At 39.3% G+C, this 20,038-nt stretch overlaps 1 protein-coding gene across 7 annotated transcripts in view; it reads left to right on the forward strand.

Annotated features, from left to right (window-relative positions):
* Positions 1-20,038, forward strand: part of RUNX1T1 (RUNX1 partner transcriptional co-repressor 1) — a 116,237-nt gene that overhangs the window by 11,755 nt on the left and 84,444 nt on the right. For 3 of the 7 annotated variants that reach the window (XR_008746476.1, XM_013305623.3, XM_005231017.4), the window contains exon 2: positions 8,603-8,772. The exons of 3 other annotated variants lie outside the window; for them this stretch is intronic. Coding sequence is in view for 2 of the 4 variants with exons in the window: in XM_013305623.3 (XP_013161077.1) it covers positions 8,685-8,772 (88 nt within the window). In the remaining 2 variants the exon portion in view is untranslated. Of the gene's footprint in view, positions 1-8,602; positions 8,773-15,776; positions 15,897-20,038 lie in introns of those variants that run through there. One more of the 7 variants, XM_027777750.2, reaches the window with a different exon arrangement.

Here is a 20,038-nt window from a genome sequence, read left to right on the forward strand (position 1 = left end):
AGTGGGAATACTCTCTACCTGAAGCATTTTTAAACCAAAAAGCTTTTTTTGCTTTGGTCGTGGGATTTTTTTGGTACTTTTCACAGGGGTTGGGGTGGAGTCCAGCCCCAAAAGAAAGATTATAGCCGGATGTAGGATATCCAGATTTTCTTATCTAAATTTTCTGAACACATTCATGGGAGTGTTCTGTTTTTCTTATTCTTTGCCAAAAATGCTGCATGCAGTTTTGCTGTTCTATTGAATAGTTGCCATATTTAACTCCAGTGGTTGTGAATGGAAATGTGAATATGGAAAGAAACTCTTTCATGCTCCCTCTCATTTTCTGTAACACATTTTAGGATGCCTGGAAAGGAAGGAAATCCTAGATATTAAAAATATTTCTGAATATACGGGAATGATTTAAAAGAAGTTCAGCAAGCAACTTGGTTTTGTTTGTATGTAGTTTTTGGGCATGTGTGATATGGTGACTTATTTAAGTGATGCCTTTTTTCACCCAATATTATTTATTGAATTTAGGCATCATAAAAGCACAGTTGTGTTGAACAGAACTGTACAATAGTGTTCCTGAGTGATCCCATATTGTGACATGCTGATACTTCATTGACATGCTGACATGCTGATCTTCATTGGATAGTTCATGGTTTCTTCAGCCATTTTAAGAAGGCATTTGATTCATTGCCACTTTTCTGTTCATCAAGGCGGGTAGACGGCGGTGCTTATGTATATAATAAAGTAAATACCCATAGTTCACGGAGGCTAATAGGCTCTTTTGGAAATTAGGTTACGGTCTGGAAAGACAGAAGACTCCACCTAGTGGAGTGGAATTAATCTCCACTGTGGCAAGCAAGAGCATACAATAAAATAGATAGATACAATGAAATAGATACTGTTTATGAAAAGCCAAGTTGATGCAGTGAGTAAAAAACCCACAAATTTTGACAAGCATCTGGGGAGATGGTTGCATCACCATTACAAATTCTGCAAGACAGTAGTTACTTTTGTAGCTCTAGGAGGCTTATGTATGTCTGCCTTGTTGGATGTTAATACACAGTTTGCATAAGTAGTAGTCATTACCACTAGCCATTTTCTTTTGTGGTTCCTTTTATTTGGAGACCTGCTGTCTACATTTGATTTCTGATGATGACCACATAGGTGCCCCTTTTGGTTGTGGCCCAGGTGTCACTTTAAATAGCTTGGCCCAAAGAAACCCAGTCCAACCCACCAAACATTTCCACTTTTTTTTCCATGGTTATTTATTTTCCAGAATAAATTTTCTGGCTTTCATTTAATTTACTTCTGTAACGGCAGTATCAGGATGCTGGTTCTTCATGCTGTCATGACAGGTTGGGTGGCATGTGTCCCAAGGCTTAACAATCTCTGTTATGAAGCATCAAATTAAATGGGGGTTTTGTACCTGTGCTTTGCTTTCCCATTGGTTTGGTCACATTGTGTTACTAGGATGTAATACAATGAATTTTTAAGCCAGGATGCATTAGACAAGTTCAAGAAGAGAATTGCCCCAGACCAGCTTAGGTTTTGACCGTGAGAGAGGCTGAGGCTCTTGCCAGAAGACAAGATTATTAGGATGCAACAAAGGAGACGGAATGATAACTGCTGTAAAGGATATTTGGGAAGAGTGCTCCAAAGGAGTGCTTTCAGTGACATCCAGGTGGGGTTTGTTGCCAGAGCCATTAAAGCATAGTGGTGCCAGAGAAAACTGCCAACAAATTTAGGGATAATGGCACCTGCGGGTGTGCTACCAATGGGTGGTAGTGCCAGGATGATTTTTTATTTTATTTTAATGGTGGCATTGCTAGAAGTATTTAAGGGTAATGTTATAGAAAAGGTTTTAGTGAGTGAAGTCACAGAGTTCTAGGAACCATTAAGCAAAAGCTGTTTCATGACTGTACTATTTATTATTTTTAAAGCTTGTTAGCAAACCACTTAATGCTGGAAAAGCATGCTGCAGCCTATATTAAAGCATGCTGCAGATGAGCAAGGAAACCATTGTTCTGAACTGAATAGCCTGGCTTGGTTTCCAAATGTTATGCACATTTCATGTGCACCATGATAGATTAATGCAACTCCATGGGTCAGCAGAGCTTGTAAATGTTAAAGTACTGGAGGTCAGATCTTCCATAGTATTCACAGGGCCAGTTCTCGTAGAAGGTCGTCATGTTTCTTTTGTCTAACCACCGGTCTGAGGATCTGGACTTTCAGAATTTCTGTGTTCCCATGTCACATCTGTGATCACAACAATACTTTGTTGGATTGATTCTAAGACTTAGATCCAGATATGGCCCTAATAAAGTGGGCTAGATCAGGTCTTAATGTAAAGTAAGTGATTCTCTGTGAATTGTCAGTGATAGACTTAACTGACAAGACTTGCGTATTAAGGAGAGAAAAAGTTGATTCCTTCTGTAATAATACTGTCAGAGGTTCCTGTTGAGTCTGTGGGGCCAGGATTCTCAACTTCTGTATCCTAAGAGCTGTGTTAAACTGTGTTTAAGCCAGCTGCCTGCTCCAAAATTTTCCAGAGAAGTGTACAGCTACAGTGAGTAACAGCTACAGTAGTTTTAAAGAGTGAAGTAGTGTGCAATTTTCCTTCCACATCCTGAGGTTTATTGAGCCCATCCTCTTCACATGGGGAGATTTTGATGTTTTTTTTTTTCCCATTTTTTTTTCTTTGTTTTAAGTCCAGTCCTAAATTTTGCCTTCTCTTTATAGAGCTATTATTGGCCGCTATTGTTTTTATTATCCCATAGCTTCTCTGGGAAGAGAAGGATGGGCAGGACCTCAGTGACATTGCCAGGGCAAGTCATCAGTGTCTGCCCCCCAGGAGGTCACAGGAAGCAGGTGGCTGTGTTAATTGTCCTCACTCCCAACTCTTGTCCTTCCTGGAGGCAGTTTAGAAGTGGTCAGGAAGTGTCAGGCCTACTGTGTCCCCCCCAGGTTCACTACTTCACGCATTCATAATGGTTTGAGGTGTGTGCCAGGCAAGGGAAACTGCATAGGAATCCTTACCGTCCTTCCTAAGCTGCGTGGCTACCTGGCTGGAAGGGCTGAATGCTGCTGCTGCAGAGTGTGTTTGGGGTTGCAGTTGGAATCCAACAGAATAACTAAGAATTCTGTTGCAAAACAATAAAAATTAAAAGGTATTTCCCTAACATACAGTGTCTTTCTTCATTCAGGCTGTTGATAAAAAGTCCTGGGTGAGAAAACTACAAAGACTCATGAGGTGCATGAAATATTTCTGGAAACTATGAGCCACTTTTATCTAGTGAGTGGAGAATAGGGAATGTAAATGCATTTTCTGCTTAGGCCAGTCAGGTTTTAATTGTCTTTGTTGCAACTGCACCATCAGTAGTCTTGGATCCTAAATGGCACTCAGTGCTGTGCTTTGGAAAAGCAGTTAGGGTCTTGCTATTTCTGATGAGCTTCTTGTTAACTGCTTGGGTTTTTAGCAGTGAAGGCACCTAGCATTGCTGAGTATCTGGCTGCAAATGTCATACCCAATGCTGTAAGCCACGTTTTGAACTGTTTCTGTTAAGTGTCTTTTGGAAAGTACCGCTCAAGTTGGAAGTGACTTGAGTTGACTAATAAATATACTACTTATTTATCTGCCATATGCGTTTTGGGTGAAAACTCTTATACTTCTGCTCAGGTGTACTCTTGGTTTTACTGAGACTACTTGTCTAAATAAGGTGGGCTGCTGGATTATGTGGCTGGTGAATCATACTGGTTTCTGAATCACTCTTACAAATATCAGCCTGAAATACTAACAAATAATGAGCACATTGTGCTTGGACTTGTATGTAATTTAAAGAATAGCATTTTAAAGCAGAATGTAAAGCATTTGTAAACTGTTCGCTTAAAAACCACCTTGCAATTTACTTCCATCAAACCTGTTGTACCAGGAAAAATACCTCCTTTAGAAGGGAAAAGGTGTCAGTATTGTTGAAGAATATCTGATTTTTATCCAGCTCTTTGCTATTTAAGCTCCCTTCTTTTCAGTGCAAGGACATCAGCTGACAACAGCAGCAACCAAATCATGTTTGCAGCTGGGCAATTACAGTAGACCCTAAGATCTGTGACTGTCAGCCATGAACACAGATGCCTTCAAAGTTCTGTTTTTTTTCCATGTGGAAGTCGTTGGCATGGAACAGATGCCTTCATTTTGGAGAAACCAACCTCTGGATATAATTGGTTCTCTCTTCTCTGGTCCTCTAGGGACAGTCTCTCGCAGATGAAATTAGATGAGAGGGGAAAAAAAAAAAAGACGGGCACATACGCTCACACATGACACGAAGCAGGAGTTTTCAGGATCCCTCTCTGTTTTGTCACATGGAACTCTTTTACAGCTGGAAGATTTCACTCCATTTTTAGCAGTCTACACACACGATGATGATGCTATATGAAAAACATGCAAATTAAAATACATATCTGGCCAAAGCTTGTTATTAATCTAGGCATGCTTGTTTAGAAATAAAACAAGCATATCCAGCCTATATTACTTCAGTGTTAAATGTTGACTTCTGCACTATCTTTTGATGTGGCAGTCTCGGAAATTTAAATAGCAGAAGGGACAAGATGGTTTAAAAAACTTGTGTTGCAATGGCAGAATCAAAGTATTTTCATCAGATGGTTTGATAGTGGTTAACACAGGAGGAAAGAAGCAAGAAGTGGACTTCAGATTTCACCTAGCATACAGGCATTACGTTAAGGAAGCACATTTACAGGAGCTTAAGCAGAATTAGTCAGATGAACTCCTGTGATGAGCCGTTTCTGGGAGCTCTGTGGTAGTGTACTGAAGAGACTGTGCCCTCTTACTGCAGACATCTAAATTGGGATGATGGTAATGGGACTTAAAGGTTCCAAGAGAGTAAGAGAGAGGGAGAATCTGCTTACTGTGTGCCCATCAAAGGCTTTTGTCACCCACTCTCCCCTCTGGTGTAACAGCTACCAAATAATTGTGGTTATGTTATTTATTACTATTAAAATAAATTAATTATAATTTTGAGTCACCTTAATAAGCTCAGTTGTGAACTGTGGCAGTCAGGCAGTGCTGTGTATAGAGCTATGTTATTCTTGGTTACAGTGGGTACTTCCAGGAAGAGGGTGCAGCAGGGATCAGAGACTGCCAGAGGGTAAACTACTACTGCTGGTACCCAAGAGCCTGGAGGTCTGTCATCTCTGATAGCATTGTGCTTTTCCTTTTTTAATTTTTATTTCCTAGCATAAGTGGTTGGTTTGTTTTGTTTTTTTTCCCCCCCCATATTGCAGTTTATTGTAACAGCCCAGTTCAGTCGCCAGTTGTAAAATTTATCTAGGCAATCGTAACTCTTGCATGAATTGGCTGATGAACTGTAGGAGTGTGCTTGCTTGAAGGTGCTGAGCCTTTGTAACAGCGTAGGTAGGTCCTGCTGGTAGCATATCGATGACCCGAATCCTGAACTTGTTTTTAATGACAATTTCCATTATTTCACATGGGGAGTTTACTACTACTGTAGTATTTCCATCTCTTAAAAGTTGAGCAGAAATGTCACCAGCAATGAAAACAGGCAGGTGTTACCCTGGTCCTACCTTAGTCTGGGTAGTAGGTAGAAGGCAATCTGCCTTTTAGACAACGTGATGTAACTGGAGAGCCGCCCTTTGGTTCCTGCTGACACCCCCGAGCTGTGTGCATGGAGGACATTCACTGGGACTTCCAGCGGTTAGAAGGAAGCCTGAAGTAAACTTAGTTCTGAACCGATGACTCTTCGGCTTTGGTAATGGAATGAGACTCCTGTTGTGATTTGTGGAACTGCAGTGCAACAGCGTGCTGCTCTTTGCATTGTATTTCTGAAGAACCACATATTAAGGGAAAAATTTAACCAGATAAGTGCTTAGGTGATGAAAGGATTTCTAGCAGTAACTAGGAAGTGCAGTAATGGTTGATTTCTTTTGAGGCTGATCCTGATATTTGTAGTCTTTACATCCTATTAATTCCTTGAAAGATAAGCTGATACAAGAATGATTTGCCAGGGCCAATGGCTCTTCTAAAAATCTTGGCTCAGGTTATATCCCCCTTCTCTCCACATATAAGATAAAAGCACTGTGAATATGAGGTTAACTGAATTCAAATAGAAGACTCTCTCGAGTTATTGCATTCCTTAGAAAATAAATACATTTCTCATATGGTTGAGATTGATCAAAAAAGTATTCTGTATGCCAGTGATTACATTCCCATCTGTGATTAAGGTTTTCTGTCTGCATCTGGTTTTCACATTATATTTCTGTAACAAGAATCCTTTATATGGCAGAGTTCACTCTCTGTATTTTCTATTAGCTGCAGCTTGAACTACTGCACGGATCGCAGATTTACACATGTGGTTTTCATTACTTCATACCATTGAGAAAAAGTAATATTTGTTTGGGAAAGTATGTTTTTCAAAATTTCCATGGTAATACAACATGTTGATCCTTTTTTATAACACTCTTGTAAGACTACAAATTGTTTGAGGCATTCTACTTTCAGTGAAGCTCAGACTTTAGACAATTGTGCATGTACATTGGAACAACAGCAGCAGTTTACAATTCAGGATGCAAAAATAAATTTAAAAAAGGATATTAATGTAGAATGGGTATAGCAGAATGCATCCATCACTTTGGAAAATGTGGCATATAAAGAAAATGAACGTAGGGCTGAAACAAAGGAAGAGCAGTAAGTTAAAGTGATGTCTTCGTTGTAAAGTAGACAACAGATGGGTACTTTTTAAAGAACTTTTTTCTTACAGTAAGAGGTTTAAAAATCTTTTACCAGCCATGAAAAAGGAGTATGCTGTTCAGCAGACAACAAATATTGAATTGTTATATGTTACATAATTTAGCGTATTTGATCGTAATTATTTCTAGTGGCCAAATCAGTAAAGGTTAGCAAAATATTAATACATCTTTACAGATGGCTGCTGTGTGTAATTCTGAATCCCAAAATACAATGTAAATTTGATGTTCCACTGTAAGTCCATAATTCATCCAGACTGTGTTATCATTACTCAGTAGAAAACTTCATGTTTAAATGATCTCAGTGAAATTAGTAAGGCTACTTGGTTAATGAAGGATTTTTTGGTTTTGGTAGAATATGTGTTTATGGCCATAAAAATCAGATCAAACAATAACAACAATTTAGGGAATGTTGTGTGCATTTATGGAAATGTAAAGTGTTACGCAAAAGGCTGGACAATTGAAAAATACACAATTCATGATAAGGTAGCGCTGAAAGGTAAATTTATTGCCTGTGTAGGAGCATGGTGACAACTAGAGAATTTCATACAAAATAAAAATAACTTTAGAAAAGTAGTTATTGCACCCAAGTTGAGGAGTCCTAACCACATTTTGGAGATTATTTTCCAAATGCCAAAGGCAATAGTGTCATATTGAAAGCTTCACAGTTCCCAAATCCTGGGTAGAGTCCTGCAGTCCTTACACGCCTGTCATCACTGAAATCAATAGAATTTTGGCTTGTGTCAGGGCTGCGAGAAACATCGCACCGCGACCATGGGAAAGGACTTCAAGTGGTGACCTCCTTTGTTCTGTAACCTAAACTTAACTTAGGAAGGTTTGTTTTGATTTGAGGAGTGTGCTTGTTTGTGGGAAGGATTGCAAATTGTAGCACAAACACAAAATGCCATCTTTTGCAAATGCCCTCGGGCGATACAATTTTTTTTTGCAGTAGGATCTAGTGCAGGAGAGGGTTGAGGCTGGGTTCTAGGTTAGATGCATGCAGCTGCGACCAGATCCTTATGCATGCTTAACTTCATGTCCTGAAATACCTGAATAGTGGATGCAGATTGAAGCATGTGCATAACTGTGTGTGTCTGGCCCTTGAAATCTTTCTGCCTTGATGTAATTGCAACCCCCTGAAAAGCATATTAATGTCTTGAAAAAACTGTCAGCACTGTAATACAGACTCACAGGAATGACAAAGTATTTGTGTAACCCAAATAAACAGTGTTTGTAGGTGTTGGAGTGGGTGGGAAACTGCCTTTTCAAAAGTGGGAGGATGATTTGTAAACCTATCAGTAGCTTTTTGATCTCCCTTTGTTTAAATGTGTTTGCTGTTATGACTTACAAACCCAAATTAGTATAGCAATGTATAATTGCAAGGTCTCTATTTTTAGTAACCGTGATCGTTTAATAAATGATTCTCTAGAGCTTCTGTTGAACCAGGTAAAGTATGTAATACTTTATGTTATATGAATATATTTTACACCAAGCGTTTTTACAGAATTAGCTAATAGATTTTTTTCATAGTAGAGTACAGGCTGCCCTTAGTTTGTTGCCCTCTATATGTCAACTGTTTTAAATGAGCAACTTATGAAACAGCCTTTGTGGAAGAATTAATACAGTTTTAAAGTACTGCCTTATATTAAGTAAGAAAATGTGGGTAATTGATTTAGAATGATAGCATTTTGGTCTTCCCTTTTTATTTAAAATACTGCTATTATCATGCAAATGAAGGGGTGTGGTGCTTCAAACTGGCTGTGATATGTGCTTCTTCTTTTTTTCTTTCTTTTTTTTTCTTTTCTTTTTTTTTTTTTCTGTCGTTTGTTGTTGTCAATAGAAAAGATTGATCTCTGGGCTGGTGAACATAATATCTGTCCCAGTCAGAAAAGGAAAGAGGAAATTAGCAGAGCGATTGGAGAATGATATCTGTCAAAAGAAACACTTGGAGAGCACTGAGTTTAGTGATAGGTGACTGCCGGAAAAAAGGGAACTTTGAATTTTGTCAAGGTAAGGAACAGAAAAATATTTGATTTTGTAATGTCCATACCTTTTAGAAGTTATTTTTAATGACTGTACCTTGCCTTGTAAACTGTAATTAAAAAAGAAATCTTTCCCTTCAGCCTCCAAAGAGTCTGCCTAAATCAGTGAAGGTGTGGTGTCTTCATTTTAATATCACTGAGAAAGAGTACAGCAATGCCAATAAAATGTCAATGATGACTTCTCTAAAATCTTCCTTACCTTAAAAATACATATGTGAAAATTTTAACTGTGTCTTTTTGTGTTTTTGATGACACAGGTGCTTTTTATGTGGTGGTAAATATTACTTGGCTGGGCTGTGAAATTAATAAAGTTCAGTTTCTTGAACTGTGAGTTGGAACAGTTTGCAACCAGGTTAAGGGACAGTTGTATCCACATGGACCAAATGGTTGTGTTTGCAATTTAGTGGAAGCCTTTGGTGAACTCATTGCATTGGGGATCTGTGATAAATTTTGTTGAGAAGATACTGAGAATTTCTGCTGCTTGTGTGCAAAGATTTTTACCATACTGGAAAAGTAAATCTGCTACAACAGAACAAAATTTCTAGATAACCTATGACTGTCATTCCTGTCTTTACTGTAACTACATTTTTTTCTCCTAAAATGGTGTGTCTAGGTGGCAAGAAACTACTACACTGATTTTAAGTGCTTTCCCACACTGATACTTTCTCACTATTGGACCATTTTGCCTATGACATAACTTTGATAGAGGATACCAAATAAAATGAACAGTGTCTGAGTAGTCTAGGCCACGCTCGGGTTAGTTTTAAAGGCAGTCAAGCATTGATCATCTCACTGGTCTCCCCACGCGGGACACCATGGCCCATGCTGCTGTCTCTGGGGTGTGGAGAGGAGGTGAAGCACAGCTGAGAGAGCCAGCAGGAGGCTCAGCATATCGCATCATGGCAAGGGACCGGGCCTGATGTTTTGTGCACCAGTATGAACATAGTTTTAAAAAATTAAATCCTATTAAAAATTAATTTCTATTCTAATTTGAGTTCCTAACTCAGTTTAAAACAAGTAAATGCTTCTTTGGGACCTTCCTGTACACTGGCAGCATTGGAAAAGAATGAATAATCTTAGTAGGGTTTCTTCTTGGGTTTTTATTTTGCTGATTTAGCAGTGTATAGCTTCTGACTAATTTTCCTCTTTTCTGTCTACGGTCTATTGTTCAAAGTGCAAGCGTACCCCGTACAGGTGGTTGTTGGTTGGTTTCTTTTGCCATATGCATCTTCATAAATGATTTAAAAAATAAATAAATGTAAAAGTAAAGATTTCATGCCTGATGCATGCAGTGCTGGCATGCTGATGGGAAGCTTGTGGTTTATTGCTGTCAGAGCACGTGCAAGATAATGGAAATTTCCTACAACTTAGGAGAAAGGCATGTTTTCTAATACTGTTCATCTTTATAGAAAGAGGGAATTAACATGACTAAAATTAATTTCATCTCTATAAGGTCCAAATGATCGGGTTGTACTACTGAAATACTCATAAATGGGGAGGGAACGGCACATTACGTGTTAACTAACTAACTGTTGGGCGGGTCAGGCTGCCCGTGTCACCTGGGCGCAGGCACATCTCTGCCGCTGTGTGCCAAGTGATTCCCTTTCCTGTGCATCAATTGGTGTAGCCTTATACCAAAACAAACGCATCCTCTGTATAACACAACTTACAGAGTTAATGATATTCTGTATTTTTCCCCTTGGTGATGAAGAAGATCCAAAACTGCTTTGTAGCAGCTCTTCATAAAAGAGAGTGATCAGTAGTGGTTAGTAGTTGTTAGGGCTTTGGGCATTCCCATTTTGACATTTACTTGATTTGAGGTGGCTGGGTAAGGTACATACATCTTGATGTATGAGTTTGTAATGTCACATGTTCAAAAAATTTAGCCTTAAATGGCCAAGAAGCTCCACTCCATCCTGAAATTTGGATGAGTGATTAGAGGTGAAGCTGGTACTCTTACAGCTTAACTTAATATGGACTTTGCTGTGCCCAAGAATATCTGACTTGCGATTTGAAACCAAAATGGAATAAAAGGCAAAATAGAAGGTGCTTCAGTCTATTGTCTACTTGAAGCAATGGCCTCTTGTAGCATTAGACTACCTATGCTGATGTGATCCATTTCAAGCATCCTCATCTTTGTTTTACTGTTGCAGAGTCTTCTTTTCTTGGTTTCCTTTTTTCTTCAAAACAATTGTTTGCTTACCTACGTATCTTAAAGACTACAATGGAAATAATAAACCCGCCTTCTAACATAAAGCAGATGCAAAAAGGGACGAGTGTGTTATAGACAGCAAATTGCCATTACACAGCTCACAATCAGATTTTCATCTGTTCATGTAGTGCACACCTGTGGCTTGCTGGCATTGCTCTTGATTAGAGCATGAGAGATCTTAATGAAAAACAAAGCTGGGATGACAAGAGACTACACGGCATACAGGGGTTACTTCACACATCCTAAGAGAGTGAAAGTCTGAACGAGCTGGTTTTGGAGGGAAGGAGCGTGCCTGGGTGACTCTGCAAAGGGGACCGGGGCCCTGCTCATTGCTGCCTTGCAAATAAGGCATTTTTGTCTGTAGGTCAAGTTCATTTGGGCCAGTTGAGCGTGGTGGCCGATTTCTCCAGCTTACTTTGAGAGCCAGTAAGAGTATCCTGGGCAAGCATCCAGCTTTTGAAGTACAAAGAAAATAACCCATAATCTATATAAAATGCTGGCGGATGGAGAAGGGAGGAAATTCACAGAGAATAACTGAGTTTGGGAACAACTGTGTTAAAAGTAGAATGCAAAGGGAGTGTGTGTGTGACATTAGTATTTATTTTAATTTGGAAATACGATCTTTGAAACCTTTGAGGTGAGCAGAGGACGAGCTCTCACAATATGATATATTTATTAGTAAACTGAAACCAAGCATTCCAGCTGAAGCTGAAGTTCCTTTTTCAAAGTGAGTGCCCGCCCCCCCCCCCCCTTAGTTTGCAGAGTTTGGGTTCTCTCTCTACGCCCACTCCAGCCCCTTCTCCCCCCCCCTCCTTGGTAATGTGCTGTGGCTCTGATAACGTTAATGGGCTTTGCCCCACATGGAGCAGTGAGTGTATTGTACCACTGCTCACTGATCCCAGGTCAGTGTGATGCGTGAAATCAATTTATTTGAATCTCTTTGCCTGTATAGGAATTTGGCAGCATGCCAGTTGTTTTCATTTAATGTTCTTTGTGTTGAACACTGACAAGCAGGCATGCTTTTGTACTCCTCTTTCTTCTGGGCTCTTCTGTTTTCAGCCAATATTCTATTCTGTGGATTTTCCAGAAAGAAGTAGGAATGTGTTACCTTTTTTAAAAGTAATTTTTGTTTAAATAGCCTTTAAAGAGTGTAGAAACTAGGTCAGTCATAGAGCACTCTTGTGTTGGGTTTTCACTGCATATAGGTGGCAATACTTGCCTTTTCCCGTTTCTTAAACTGGGGGGAAAAAGAGAGAAAATACGTGTCTATTTTTCTAATGATTCTGTGATTTATTCGCTATCGTAAGATAAAGACTCTTCAATAATGCTTAAATCAGAACAATTATATTTCCAAATAAGTGAATGTCTGGCAGTTGGGTGGACAAATTGGAAGTATTTTTCAGGAGCTTTCTCATTTTGAGTAATGACCTTAAAGTAAGCATTAATTTGGGAATCCCTTGTCTCATCTTTCTGTCTGTTCTTCCCTTCCTCGAAATACTTAATATTTTATATGGCTAGCTGAAGAACAGCTACCCAAAAGTATCCCATTCTTTCCTTTTTCCTTTCTTTTTATGAGACACAGCAGCAAGGTGTGTGGAAGAGAACAAGTAATTTAGCCCTTCTTAAATAAAAAAAATAATTAAAAAAATAATAAAAAGGAGTAGGCAGCAGCAGATATTTCCAGGAGGATTTGTTTTAGGGCTTGGTGTCAGGAGCGGGAGAGGCTGAGAGCAGGAGTAGAAGACTCTGTTGATGCTCCGGGCAGTTCGTGCGGAAGTTGATATGCAGAACCGTGGAGCCGAGGCGCAGGGGTCAGACTTGTACACATCAGCCCCGTTTCCTTGTTTAATTACCTGAGAGCAAAACATCCAGGCCGGGAGTGTGTGAAAACCCAGTATCTTGAACAGCAGTTTGCTGCTCTGACATCCTGCGAGGCCAGCCCTGTCTGTCCGCACACGTCAGGGCTGGTTCCTGACAGCAGGCTATCTCTGCCGGGCCTGGGTTCCTTCCATTCAGGAGGCATTGTGTGGAAGAGGGTTTGGTCAGGAATTTGAGGTTCCTGCCAGTTCTTCCAGCCCGGACAACCCTGTGACAGATAGGCCTGATTTTTTTTTTTCTTTTAAAGAATAATAATAATAATAATAATAAAAAAAGTCTCTTTTTAGTCTTTCCCTTGTAATTCTGGCATTGGTATAATACCGACTGAAACAAAACATGTTAACCCTTTTGCTTCTGAATTTGCTGCCTTTTCCTTCTACTTTATTCTTTCTCCCCTTGCTTGGCCTTTTTTATTTTCAGAGATACAATTTTTCTGAAGGAGCAAATTCTTTCAGGTGGAGTTTGTGCTGTGCAGCAAATAAACTTTTGAAAAATGTTATTTTGCAGTGGATCATTAACATAATAGTCATTCTTGGCATTTTAAGTTCTTCATTTTCAGCATGCTTGGCAACGTTATTTTTATTCATCCCATGGATTCAAACTAAGCCAGTGTTTGTTCTGGCATGGCCCATTAAAACAGTGGTAGCAGCTATCAACTGCTGTTCTCATTATTCATGTGATTTTCTTAGATGTCCAGCTTGGTGTTCAGTTTTAAAATGTTGGGATAGGGTCATTATAGTCCTTGTTCCTTGTAGCTGCTGTTTATTGAGGTTCCTCAACAGGCTGAAAGTGCGGGTGCACAAGGCAGGGCTTTGTGCACCGGTCAGGTTTGGGCCCACAGATGCAAAGTGTTCATTGGGATGTAAAGCTCAAGATTATAGCTGAAAGATACTGAAGTGTTCACTTAGATAATGGTCTTGATTTTTTTTTTTAATTTTATTTGTGAAGAATTAAAGTACGGCTTCTTGTTTGAGTGATAAGTGAAGAATATGACTCCTGTTTGGATAATTTTAATGCTCTAGTTTATAGCACAGTGCTGTTGATAGTTCTGGCAAAACTTAAGATCACGAGATACAAGTAGTAGAGGGAGGGAACATAGTATGACTTTGCAGCAAAAATGAGTATAGCATGTGACCATTGGCCTTTTATTGTTGTGGGCAGAAGCTGGTCAAAGAAAGATGCTTGTGGTTGTAGGAGTGGAAAAGGAGAACTGAAAGAACTAAGGTTTAATTTTCTTTTATACTGAAGGGTTTTGGTCAGCCTTTAGGGTTGTGCCAGCAGTCTCAGAGAACATTTTCACGTGCTGATGGTTTTGGGTACCTTGTAGGTGAGATTGAAATTGTTTGAGCAGTAACATATATTTTCCCTGCTAATATGTCATGAGAATTTTATAATGCAGTTTTAAGGGCACACCTTTTTTCTTGCATGCAGACATTACCAGGAAGGGTTTTGGGGACCCTTCATTAAAATAAGGTAGCCTTCAGTGGGCATATGCAGCCAGGAGTCAGTGACAATGCAATGGAACCAAGAGAGACATTATGATCTATTGTGCCACTAATCCTCCATCTAAGAAGGATTTGCAGGGGATGGTGCAACAAAAGAGCTGTTATAGTGTATCAGATCGATAATCGTGATCTAATAAACTCTTAAGTATGTACATGATCCTTCACCTTTAGAATCAGGCCTCCTTCTTCATTATGAGCTCCTTAGGCTAACTCTGGTGTAAAGGTGCCTTTAAAAGTGAATTACTTAGACATGTAATTTTAAATATCTTTAAACTGTCGTACTGTAAAGAAGCCATAGTTTTAATAAGAATTGCTTCTATCTACTGGATGGAAAAAAGATGGCTTATGCATTGTGGTCAGTGTCATGTTCCTATAGGATTTGTACACATAAAGGAATTAAGTGTCTATATGAAAGCGCTATTTGTTAGTTAAACCTTTACAAGTCATAGAAGTCATGTCCCTCCTTCCAGTGTTTTACATGCCTTTATGTTTTTTGCAGAGTTCATAATCTAATGAACTGTCCATGACCTTTAGCCAACCATTGCTCACCTCAACCAGTGGCATAGTAAAATGAAAGTTCTCCATGGACGCATGGTGATGACAGTAACCACACTGCCTTTCCTCCCACCCATTGGGTGCCTAGCTCCTCTTTGAAAATGGCAGAAAATGATAGCCTTTAGTCCATGGTTGCCACCTCAAAAATGCCTCAGACATAATGGTTTTAAATCAGCATTCTTTTTGAGAAAATATTTATTTTGGGCATCTCTGCAAGTCAGTGCTGTGACAATCTTGCTTAAGGATAGTTCTCGTTGGTAACGGTTCCCAAGCTGGTTCGAGCTTCATTAAAACTGGCACCTTGCATTGTGCCCAGACACTTACTGCTGCTCTTTGCAGATGTTCAAGTGTGAAGTGGTGTAATTTGCTCTTGGTATGAAATTCCACTTCATAATCACCTCTGCATTCTTCTGCTTCTCTTCTGAATGGCTACAACGAAGCACCATGTGGAGTACAACTCAAATAGATAAAATGAAATTATATTTAAAGGCCTCAAAGCTCCTCGCCATTCCTAAAGAAGCAGATTTGGTATATTAGTTTCCCTTAGCTATGACGGGATTTGTCTGGGTTGGACTAAAAGCACAAAGCTTATGTCAACACATTGTGTTTCCAGGGAGTGTGATGTGCTCCTCTGATTGCACATTAAGTGGATCCCGTTCTGGCTCAGTTTTGTAGTGGAAACCTAACTGGCATAGCATTTGTCCCGCATAGCGTTTGTCCCTCAAGGTCAGTGTTGGTTATTGATCTTTAATTTACATTTTAATTGTGGGTAATATTTTATGATAGTACTTACAGCTTCAAATTCTGGAACTTCTAGCTTTCAGGGCTAGCAGAGGTGGGAGAGGATGGATGTCCGAGGCAGCAGGAGCAGAGACTGGTCATGCAGTGGACTGGAGATGGGAGATGTGTAACAGAGTGAGGAGGTGGCCCAGAATCAAGAAGGTAGGAGTAGATGTGATGCCAGAGAGAAGACAGAGGGCACTGAACAGAAAAGTGAGAGAAAAACATGATGGAAGGTGTAAGTAAGGAAACAATAGAAAGAAAAAGGTTTCTTTGACTAAAACCAGTACCTTCCGTTTGTCACTCACAAACGATAATGCTTTTCCATCATCAAGGGTTGAATGAGTCTGTGTACTGTTTCTGCTGTGTTTCCAGATGCTGAGCTGCATTAGAGCAGTTCACTTCGTAATGGTGCTTTGCCATTTTAGCAATTACAGGGTCTGCCAGTGGGTTGTCCTATTATAACTGTGAGAAGACTCATCCATAACCACTTTTCTGTTAGGACTTAGTTCTCTTCACATAAAAAAGAGCCCCCCTGCCTCTGTGCCATTAGACCTTTTCATTCATCAGGCAAAGTTAAAATACTTGATGACGAGGTGGCTTTCTCACCTGGCTCTGGAAAGCAAATAATTTAAATGGAGAAATAATGCTTAGCTGTCCTAGGTATGCTCAAATATTTATTTACAGGCCCCATTCACTGCATTCTTGAAATTACTCAGTAGTTGGTGGATGTCATGCTAAAATAAAGGCATTAATAGTAAACACCAGCATACCATACAATGGCACTGCTGTGATGTTACTGGCACTACTATGTGTATAAACACATAACAAGGCATAGAGAATGGGGCTGGGTTTCCAGCCCATTGTCTTGGAGGCCAGTGTGAAGATTTTGCAGCCTTATGCAAGACTAAGCTTTATTTTCTGAATGCTTGTTGGTTTGTTTTACAAGAGCAACATTATCATTATATTGTTGAATATGCACACGCACACACAACGCACACACACACGTATATGTTGAATACTACTATTCTTTAATTTCCTTTATATATCTGATGACTATTGTGGGTTGAAAATTCATATTGATACTCATCAGGAACAATAACTTTGTAAGAAGGGCTCTCTGAACAAAGCTTTTGTACCATTATAAATGTAGTAAATAAGTACAAATTGATCAATATATGACAAAAGGGTGAAGAAGGGAGGTCAAGAGGTAAGAGTATTTCCATATAAAACATGTTTTCCCTTTTGAAAATGGCAGGAGCATAAATAAATGTTTTGTATTGCTGTGTATTTGCTCCACCTGGTGGATTTTCCTGAAAGTGTTTTTAATCCGTGCTAATAACAGGAAGCTGTCTTTAATTAAATATAAAAGTCAGTACCAAAAGTAAAGGCTTTTTTTTTGTTTGTTTTGTTTCGTTTTGTTTTGAGTAGCAATAGCATTGCAAAAGGCAGATTTGGGAAAAGATTGAAATTTGATATTTCTCTTGGCCACAGTCGGTCAGTACAGTAATCTCTATTAAAGTGTAGCATTTCAAATCAATTAATGATAACAGTTTACTCTTGGACTCGTCTAGAGTTTAATAATTACAAAGTACAAATCTATGGCTTGTTGGGGTTATATGTGGTCAGTGAAAGTGAGGGTTTGCTATGGCTTCTCCCCTTAATTTTTGAGCCCCCCGATGAGAAGTAGCAGTACTATAAAAAAAAAAAAGTTACTATGCTTAAGTGTTACCGCTGTACATCAGCATAAAATCTGTCTGTCATTAAGCTAGCTTTGCAAGCATTGTTTTCTTTGGAACTCGTAAGGACTCGGTTATGCTTTGATCATCTCATTGTTCTCCTTAGGTTATTTTTTTCCTTTAGAGTGTAATGGCTCCCTAACAGAAGGTGAAGTTTAGAAAATAGTGTCTCCATATGCAAGGGATTTGGAGACCTTTTTATTGTCTTTAAAAATGTCATTCATAGTCCTCATTAGCATTTATTGTTGCAAGCGTACAAGCAGAAAATGTGAAATTGGTATGTCATGAATAGCTCCACAGAGCTCTAGAGCCCTGAAATTTTGCCTGCAGTGTGGTGTGGGGCAGGCATTGAGAGAAAGCTGGCCAGATGGCTGCCAGCACAGAGCAGAGCTGCAGGTTTTTGTCTCTGGTGCTGAGAGGAGGGAAAGTTCACTGGAGCATACGCTATCACCCCTTGCGTTTTAACAAAACTAACTCGCCATCAGTCAAAACGGGGAGGTGGTGACATTGAAACAAAAGTTTTCAATATGATGTAACAGTCCTTGTCAAATGAATAAAATATGTTTAGTTAGTGTCACAAATATTGACATGTTACAAAGAAAAATGCAAGGCTCGAATTTATGGCTAGTGGTAGATACGCTTTCACACAAATATGCTCTCACATTATCTTTATTATGAAAATCCTATGCATTGAAAAGACATCGATTAGAGGTCAAAACTAGGGTTAATATACTACAGCAGGAGGAGTTTCCCTACCCATGTTAAATGAGCAAACACTTGAGTGTCAAGTCAAAAAGCAACTGATAGTTTGAAACCTTTTTTCCTTCTTCTTTTCTTTCCTTTTTGGATCTTAAAATATGACCCTAGTTCAGCAGGACCAGATATTCTTGTTCAGGCTTCTCCAGGTCACACTGAATGTATTCTTTCTCCTGTCAGTGAAACAGCATCTTTGGTATTTTCTTATGTCCTTTTAGAAATAATATCAAATCAATATCAAATTTTCTAAAGTGCTTCAGTGATGTCTATGCTCAGATAGTGTGGTAATTTCCTTTGAATCTGTATGATGATGGAAATTAACAGTCAATTCTAATTTACTTTGCCCACACTATAGAAAACACTGTATTTAATAAAAATGCAAGACAGAACTTGGTTTAGACCAGATCAAGTGAAAGAAATAGACACCAAAACAGGTACATATATGTGAGTTTGTCCACGTGAGTGTTCTTAATAAAATGTATATATAGAGCAAAAGAGTTTGCATTCTTTAAGACCTGAAGCCTACATGTTGGGCCTCCCATTCTGAGTCAGTTAATTTTTGGGGGAACTGTTCTCCTACAGTAGGTCTTTATGTATATTTTCATAATTTTGAAACCTGAAATACTCCTGAAATGCCACTGGGATTTCTGGCAATGTACAACAAGGATGATTTATTTTATTTTTTTTTATTCCAAGTTGCTAAGTCTGACCCATCGCCAAAGTTGCCTTTTCTTAGCAGATGATTTGAAATCCTCTTCAGAGGACTAGTTTCTGATTATCCTATTGAAATAGTATGACTATTCAGTTTTCTTAACTGAAAAAACAGATGAATGCTTTCTCACCTCCAATGAATTTAATCCAGTAATAGAGGTAACATGATGAACAGTTTCTCTTAGATAACCAAGAATATTTTCTTCCTAGCTTGGTGACTAGCTTTCAGCTATTGAGTATTTGTGTAGGTAATCTCAATTAGTCTGCATTTCACAGAGCTATGTATGTTTTAAGGGTCCCATTTGTCTTTTTTCAGAAGTCCAGAAAGCCTTGCCAATAAGGAAATGCTTAGGGAAATGTTTAGTGTTATCTGGCAAATGTTTTGTGTTGCATGCATTAAGAGCTACTGTCAACAGATAAGCATGTATCTTATTGGAATATTTTAAGTCCGTTTCCAAGCAAAGAATTAGAAGTTTAGAAACAAGTGCCTTTCTTGAATAGCTTGAGCTCTTTTGTGGTAGTGCAGTAAAAACAAGGGAGGCTAGGTACAATGTCATGGAAAAAGTCATACTGAGGGTACCGGTTACAGGCCTAGGTGACTACTGTCGCACCAAGCGACAAGAGATACTGGGTAAGAAGAAACTAGTGAACTTCTCCTGAAGGTATTGCCTACACTGTTCTTTGGTTGGACAGTCAACTGAGTAAAGTTCAGAAAGCATCCAGAAGTGGTCATCCCCTGCTTCCCCCGCCCCCCCCTCCCCGCCTCCATCAGCTCTACAGCTCACACATTAGGTGGGTTTGCCCCGTCAGTGGGATGCCTTAAGAAAACACTAATAGCTTCCAGCTGGGTGGAAAATCAAAACGTTTGGGGGCTGACAAAACTACCAGATTTGAATTTGAAAGCCCAGCTAATGCCTCCATTTTTATTTACCATTCGCCCATAAAAGATTATTTTCCAATATGTCAGCCTCATTTGGTGGCCAGTGGTCTGAAAGTGAAAGTGGAACAAGCAAGCAGGGAGATCTGGACATTAGTGAGTCCGCCCTTTCAAGCTGGTGTGCCACTTTGTGGAATGGCCTTCCCTGAGATTGGGGGGGT

Source organism: Falco peregrinus, chromosome 3 (genome assembly GCF_023634155.1).
Source record: "Falco peregrinus isolate bFalPer1 chromosome 3, bFalPer1.pri, whole genome shotgun sequence".
In the NCBI taxonomy this organism is placed as follows: domain Eukaryota; kingdom Metazoa; phylum Chordata; class Aves; order Falconiformes; family Falconidae; genus Falco; species Falco peregrinus.